The 6,749-nt window shown below is 47.4% G+C and overlaps 1 protein-coding gene across 4 annotated transcripts; it reads left to right on the forward strand.

The window, feature by feature from the left end:
* Nucleotides 1–87: 87 nt before the first annotated feature.
* On the forward strand, nucleotides 88–6,749 carry LOC113940358 (clumping factor A-like). 4 transcript variants are annotated; one of them, XM_027631488.1, is made up of 4 exons: nucleotides 101–170; nucleotides 1,541–1,673; nucleotides 2,779–4,156; nucleotides 6,124–6,749. In XM_027631488.1, the coding sequence occupies exons 1-4, from the start codon at nucleotides 106–108 to the stop codon at nucleotides 6,318–6,320; spliced, it is 1,773 nt and encodes a 590-aa protein (XP_027487289.1). In that variant the 5' UTR covers nucleotides 101–105; the 3' UTR covers nucleotides 6,321–6,749. The 4 variants fall into 4 exon arrangements, with proteins under 4 accessions (XP_027487292.1, XP_027487289.1, XP_027487290.1 ...); XM_027631489.1 differs by having other exon boundaries at nucleotides 2,779–4,048; XM_027631490.1 differs by having other exon boundaries at nucleotides 2,779–4,230; nucleotides 6,124–6,152.

A 6,749-nucleotide genomic window follows, 5' to 3' on the forward strand; every position in this document is an offset into this window, starting at 1 on the left:
TAAGTAATAATAATATTGGTAATTGCCTTTGTGCCTTTTTCATCAGACATCGCTGTGTTTGACTGTTTACACTCACTCAGTGTTTCTCTTTTACAGGAGCTAAGTATGGAGTCTGGAATTGATCCAGGGCAGGAATACTATGGGCAAGATTACTACAGTTATGAGCATGGGTATATTTTCATTTTCCCTATTTACTTCTGAAAATGCTGCTTTTCCAGGCTGGTGATGTTTATTATTACAGCAGCTAATCAGGAGGCTTTCCTTCACCTCGGGATTACTTTAATCTTTGTGTTCACAAAAGCATGCACTGACAAAAAAACTCTTTCCAGAAGTTAAGGGGGTGTTTGATAACTCCTTGCTTCTTTAGCAATCTCATTATTCCGCTTGCAGAGTGTGCTCCCATCTATCATGCTGCTTTTACATTTGTGCTTTGGTTATTTCGTGTGTTTCTGCTGTCTTGGAGATTAATTCCCATCACCTCTTCCCCTTCTGAGTTCAGGGATTAATCCTCTCTGGTCTCTGTTCCCAGCCAGCATCTGGCCTTTTAAATTTCCCTCGAAAAACATCATCCTGCCTTGTTCTGAGAAAGCCCATTTGACTACAAGCACCTCAGGAGTGCTGGCCTTACGAGGGATTCTCCAGAACTGATCCCAGGGGACCTGCTCTTTCATTCCACAGTTATAAAAAAGATCCCCCAAGAAATCAGGTGGATGGAAGGAAGGTCATTGCACTTGGGGGGTTCTTGACTGATCCCAGAGACCTTGCCATTCTGGTCTGGTCATAACAACTTGTGGCCAGTTGGAATAAAAAGTTTGGGAGTGTGTTGCCACTAAGGAAAAAGGAATAATTATCTTCTTGAGGTAGAGAGAAAGGAGAGAAGTTTTCATCCCTTTGGGATGTGAGCGCGTGCACATCGACAGCCAGGCCAGGGAGGGGATTGTCCCGCTCTGCTCTGACCTGGGGCGGCCTCACCTCAAATATTGGGGCAGTTTGGGGCACCCCAATATAAAAGAAAGATATTGAGCCATTAGAGAGTGTCCAGAGGAGGCAACCAGGATGGGGAAGGGCCTTGATTTGAAGCTGTGTGAGGACACTGAGGGCACTTGGTGTGTTCAGCTGAAGAGGAGACTGAGGGGAGACCTCAGTGCAGTTCCAACTGCCTGGGCAGGGGCAGAGGAGGGGCAGGGACTGAGCTCTGCTCTGGGGGGACCAGGGACAGCACCCAGGGAATGGCTGGAGCTGTGTCAGGGCAGGCTCAGGTTTGATCTCAGCAAAAGGTTCTTCCCCCAGAGGCTGGTGGGGCACCAACCAGGCTCCCCAGGGCAGTGGGCACAGCCCCAAGGCTGCCAGAGCTCCAGGAGGGTTTGGCTGATCCTCTGGGGCACAGGGTGTGACCCTTGGGGCTGCGGCGGTGCAGGGCTGAGGGTTGGACTGGATGATCCTTGTGGGTCCCTTCCAGCTCAGCTGGTTCTGTGATGTGTGATTTCTTGCTGTGTGGTGGGACATGGCTGTGCTGGTGCTCACGAGGTGTCTCTGGCAGGTACGAGCTGCCGCAGTACGGGAGCCGCCGCCGGCTGCTGTCCCCGGCGGGGATGTACGACGAGTACGGGGAGGTGGTGGTGGAGAGCGACGGTGGCTACTACTACAGTCCCCATGGACCCACAGCTGAAGAGGTGAGAGGCTCTGGTGTGCTGAGCCTGCCTCTGCAGCAGGATGAAGCACCACCAAACCTTGTCAGATGTGTGTTATTATTGATTAGACCAGTGTTCCTCACAGACCAGATTAGCGTCTCTTCCATGCTGAGCGTTGTCTGCCTTTCTGATGATCCCTAAAAGTTTGTGTCAGCACCCCTTTCCCTTTTTCTAGAAACAGAAAGGAATTGCCAAGTTTCTTTGAATATCCACATCTATTTTTCTCCTCAATTGTAGATTTTCAGTTCAAAGAAAAATCCACGTAGCCTTAAGTAATTCCATTTTATATCATTAACCAAATGAGGAGACCTTCTGATGTGTGAAGGGGCTACAGGGAAGCTGGAGAGGGACTGTTCATCAGGAACTGGAGGGACAGGACAAGGGGGAATGGCTTCACACTCAGAGAGGGGAAATTTAAATGAGATATATGGAAAAAATTCTTTACTCCGAGGGTGGGGAGGCCCTGGCACAGGTTGCCCAGAGAAGCTGTGGCTGCCCCTGGATCCCTGGAAATGTCCAAGGCCAGGTTGGACGGGGCTTGGAGCAACCTGGGCTAGTGGGAGGTATCCCTACCCGTGGCAGGGGCTGGAATGAGATGATCTTTAAGGTCCAACCCAAACCATTCTGTGTTTCAATGATTCTGATACTAACATTCCACCTAAAACTGATGACTTTCCACTGAGCAAAGCAGTACCTGAACTCATTATCATAAATTTCACAACTGAATGTAAAAAAAATTTGAAATGTCAGCGGCAACCAGAAGAAAGTGGAAGTAAAGATTCCTTTAAAGAAATAATCTAATTTTCATGAATCCTAGACTCTTAATCCATTATTAAATGAGAAGAAATAACATTCCTGAGCCAGTATTTTTCCCTGTTGCAGAGTAAGTTAGTTGTGCACTTGCAGCCTGTTCTACAAGTAAAACTTTCCTCATAACTTTGGTAAAAAAATACATTCTATAACAGGTAAGTTAGTTTTGCTGCTGGGAAAAAAATGGTGTGTTTGTTCCTACTGACTTACTTTAGGGTACAGGCTTTTGCTATAACTGTCTTTCAGATGGTAATCAATTCATTTTCGTGATTTGCAGGGGATGAGTCAAGTCAGAGGTGCTCCGAGCAGAGGGATAAGCCAGGCAGCAGGGGCTCAAAGAGGAGCTAGACCTTTAGGTGGTGGGATGGACCCAAGGCGTGGTCCTGGACCGTACAGGACCAGCCAGGGCAAAAGGAGACTGAAAGCAGTGATGCATGTGAGTCGTGTAGCAGTCAGTGCTCACAAACCAGTGGGAAGAGCCGAGTCCGCTCGTTCCCGATGGAAGAAAGCAAAGATATTCCCGATGATCCTGCAGAAAGTGAAGGGCAGTAGGAAAGATTCCAGCTATGCCAAGCTGATGTCGGCTCGCCAAGCAGACGGAGACAAAAGCATGATCATCAGGGGAAGCTACTTCCAGAAATCCACAGATGACAGACCTTCCATGAGGAAACTGAATCATGTGTTAAAGCGCATCAGCGTCTCCAGGAAACTTCAGGAGCCTCTTGGCAAGGATTTGGCACGGGGAGAGGAGGAGTCTGAAAGAGAGGAAGCAAAATCGGGAGTTTCAATAAGTATCACAGCAGAGAGTGAGCAGGAGGACAGTGACTATGAGAAGAAGAAGAAGAAGAGAAGGAGACACACCTCAGATGAGTCATCCGAGAAGAGCAGCAGCTCCGGCTCGGAGTCGGAAGACAAAGACTACTTGAAAATAACTCTGGACCAAGATGAAGCCACAGAAAGCACTGTGGACTCGGATGAAGAAACTGAGCAGGATTTGGGGGATTCTGAGGACGACTCCGAGTCCAGCTCCAGCGGTGAATCGGAGGAGGACTCATCTGAAGAGGATGATGACGAGGAAGACTCGGACAGCGATGAGGATGGTAGCCTGTCAAAGAGCTCATCCACACGAAGTTCCTACAGCAGATCAGGGACCAGCGAGTCCAGCAGCATCAGAAGCACTGAAAAGTCCAGTATAAAAAGCAGGGGAGGGAGCTCTCATGGCAGAGCAAGACGCTCCAACCAGAAATCTAGCAGCTCTACTGCATCAGGCAGTGACAGGGACACGAGCTACAGGAAAACTTCAGGATCCAGCTACAAGAGCAAAACCTCCTCCGCCAGCGTCGGGATAGAAGACACCATAGAAGAGGTGTCAGAAGAAGAGGAAGAAGCAGATGAGACAGCAGATAGTTCAAGCAAGGCAGCTTCTAAAACATCTGCAAAACCTGGAGAGGGCAAGAAAGGGAAATCAGCTGTCAGTGGTGAGGAGAGCGAGGAGGAGAGCGCAGAAGAGGCTGACACAGATGGTAGTGACAGGGAGGAAACTCTCAGTAAGAATGAATCTTCTGGCCTAGAAAGTGAAATCAGTGGGACTTCCAAAGGTCCCAACGTGAAAAAGGGAAAAAAGGTGTCCCAGGAACAGAGTCAGTCTCAGTCAGGTGAGAGCCTGGAGACTGGAGTCACAGAGTCAGAGGCTGCGGGGGATTCCACGTCCTTCTAAAGAGGAGTGACAGTAGGTGCATGGTTTGCAGTGAGCAGTGGGTTTGTTTGCTGTGCCTTCTGTGTGGTCTTTCTACTGACTAGAGATAGCCAAAGAGAAAAGGGCAAAGCTTATTGATTCAGCTTTTGACTGTCTTAAGGATGGAACTGTAGAAAACCAAACTGTCTGAGAGGAATATACATGTTTTAGATAGACAGAGATATATATACACACACACACTAGAAATAAATACTTAGTGATTCATGGTGGATAAAGATTAACTTTCATGGAGCAATGGCAGGAAGAAGTGCTTTATTTTCCTGCTGATTTCCATAATATAGATGAAGGTGCATTGTGATGATTCTTAGGTTTATCCCTTTTGCATCACACACGTCATGGAGCAAAGGAAGTTCGTGTTCTGCAGTGGCTGTGACAGAGCTCACCAAACCTGAGGGCACAAACCCCGTGTTCGTGCATGGGTCTGACACAAAAGGGAACACTGCAGGAAGGAAGTGGGGCAAAACATGGGATTCAGGGGAGAACTGGAATGATGAGGATGAAAACATTTTAAAATCACACATATTTTCACCTCACAATGCCCTCCTATACATTTGCTCATCTTCAGGTGAGTTCTCTGCTGGCAACGTCAGCCCTGTTGGCAGGCAGGACAAGGGAAACTGCAGCAAAGAAACACTCCCAAAACTGCAGAGTATAACTGGGAGAACTGGGATTGAACTGGTTCTGGATCGTGGGATTCAGGTTGCAAACACCAGTGATGCACGAGACAGGGGTGCAGAGGGAGGGGCACCCAGTGAACTGGGTCAGGAAAGGAAGTGGATCACATTTCCAGACCTCTGCCCTTCCTGCCTAACAGTACAGTGATTTCATTTCATTTTATTGAAACATCTAGTTTAACATGGATTCAGGATCACTTGCCTGCTCCTCTGCATTCCCATACAGCACAACGGTGTAGCTGCACAGGGTGTTTCAGCAGGACTCCTGTTTAAACCAGGCAGTCTTTTCATCCAGCAGAATATGAAGAAAATTGTATGTCTTTGCCAGGAACAATGGGAATAGGCATCAGAGTCCCAATTTGTACCGAGTGTGACTCCTCAAAAGCTTAAGAATAATCACCACCCCTTTGTGCCTTGCATGATTTTCTTTCTCTAAAAACTGTCATTTTTCAGGTTCATGTGTGTTTTGCAGTGGGAGTTAACTGATGGTATCTGCTGATAGTGTTTGCATCATTAATTCAGGAAGGGTAGGAGCTCATTTCAATGTACTGCAAGGAGACATTTATTTTAAAAAGATCAATTATAATTAAAATAAGTAGTGGGGTTTGTGTAATCACTCCATGGTAATCACTATTAGTACAAAGTCTCAGCAGCGTGGAAATTGTTTGCATTAATTCTTAAAAAAAAAAAATATAAATTAGATAAAATCTGAAGTCTTGTTTCTCCACCATTTTCCATTTAATAGCCAAGCATCTCCATTGATTCCACCAGACTGGAACTGGCACAGAGCCTTATATTGAGCCTTTCTTTTTATAGCCAGCCAATTTTGCCAATGTCGTGCCTGAGAATTTCCCTTGTGGAGGTCCCGAGCTTTTCTCTGCTCGATGTGTTGTGCATATAAAGCAGAGCTGCTCAGTGCCATTTCTGCACTGAATCCACAATGGAGTCATGGAAGAAAACTTCTAAGGCCTTCCCAGAACTTACACATTAGAGTGGTTTCTTGAAAGTGTTGCCTCTGCAGCAGCTTCCTCCTCAGCGCCTTCCAGCTCCCGTGCACAGCCCAAGGTGCACAGACCGAGTTAGGAAAAATTGATATGAGTTATTAATTACTTAACAGATAGAAAAAAGGGCAGGGAAACGTAAGAAGTGGTAGGGGAGAGATGTAATGACTTTTCTGTTTCTCGTCAAACAGTGGGCCAAAAAGAAAAGGATCAAGTTGATAGTGGACCCGGAGTACGAGACCAGCTCCACGGGAGAGGACAGCGCTCCCGACTCGGGCCAGAGGAGCCGGCTCAGCAACCCCAGCGTGCAACCCAACGTCAACGGGAACATCTACATCGCCCAGAACGGCTCCGTGGTCAGGACCCGGCGTGTCTGCCTCGGCAATAATTTAAAAGCCACGTCTCCGGTGAGGCTGGGGAAACAGTTCAAGAAACTGGACAAGCTGGCGGTGACGCACGAGGAGAGCGTCCCACTGAACACGTTGTCAAAGGGACCTGCTCCCAGTGACAAAATGAACACAAGACCTTGCAGTGTCTCCTTTGCTGCCTCTACTATAGGGGCCGAAAATATAGTAACAAAGCCCGGGGGGTCCAAAATTAAAAGCACAGAAGAGCAGGAATCAGTTATTGACCACGAGGATGTCAAAGAGCCCTTGGAGTCGCACAGTGAACACACACAGTCAGACGAGGAGGAGCTCTGGATGGGCCCTTGGAACAACCTTCACATACCAATGACGAAACTGTGATTTTAGTTCCTTTTTTTATTTTCATTTTTACTTCGGTTTATAATAAACTGCGCTTTTTATTGTTACCCAGG

This window comes from Corapipo altera, unplaced genomic scaffold (genome assembly GCF_003945725.1).
Source record: "Corapipo altera isolate COAL_440 unplaced genomic scaffold, ASM394572v1 60881, whole genome shotgun sequence".
NCBI classification, from domain to species: domain Eukaryota; kingdom Metazoa; phylum Chordata; class Aves; order Passeriformes; family Pipridae; genus Corapipo; species Corapipo altera.

Bases quoted from the DNA above. Each gene is read 5' to 3' on its own strand.
- LOC113940358 (XM_027631488.1), top strand. From the start codon at position 106: ATGGAGTCTGGAATTGATCCAGGGCAGGAATACTATGGGCAAGATTAC. The intron at 1,674-2,778 runs GTGAGAGGCTCT...CGTGATTTGCAG, and splicing joins ATGGACCCACAGCTGAAGAG to GGGATGAGTCAAGTCAGAGG. The intron at 4,157-6,123 runs GTGAGAGCCTGG...CTCGTCAAACAG, and splicing joins ACAGAGTCAGTCTCAGTCAG to TGGGCCAAAAAGAAAAGGAT.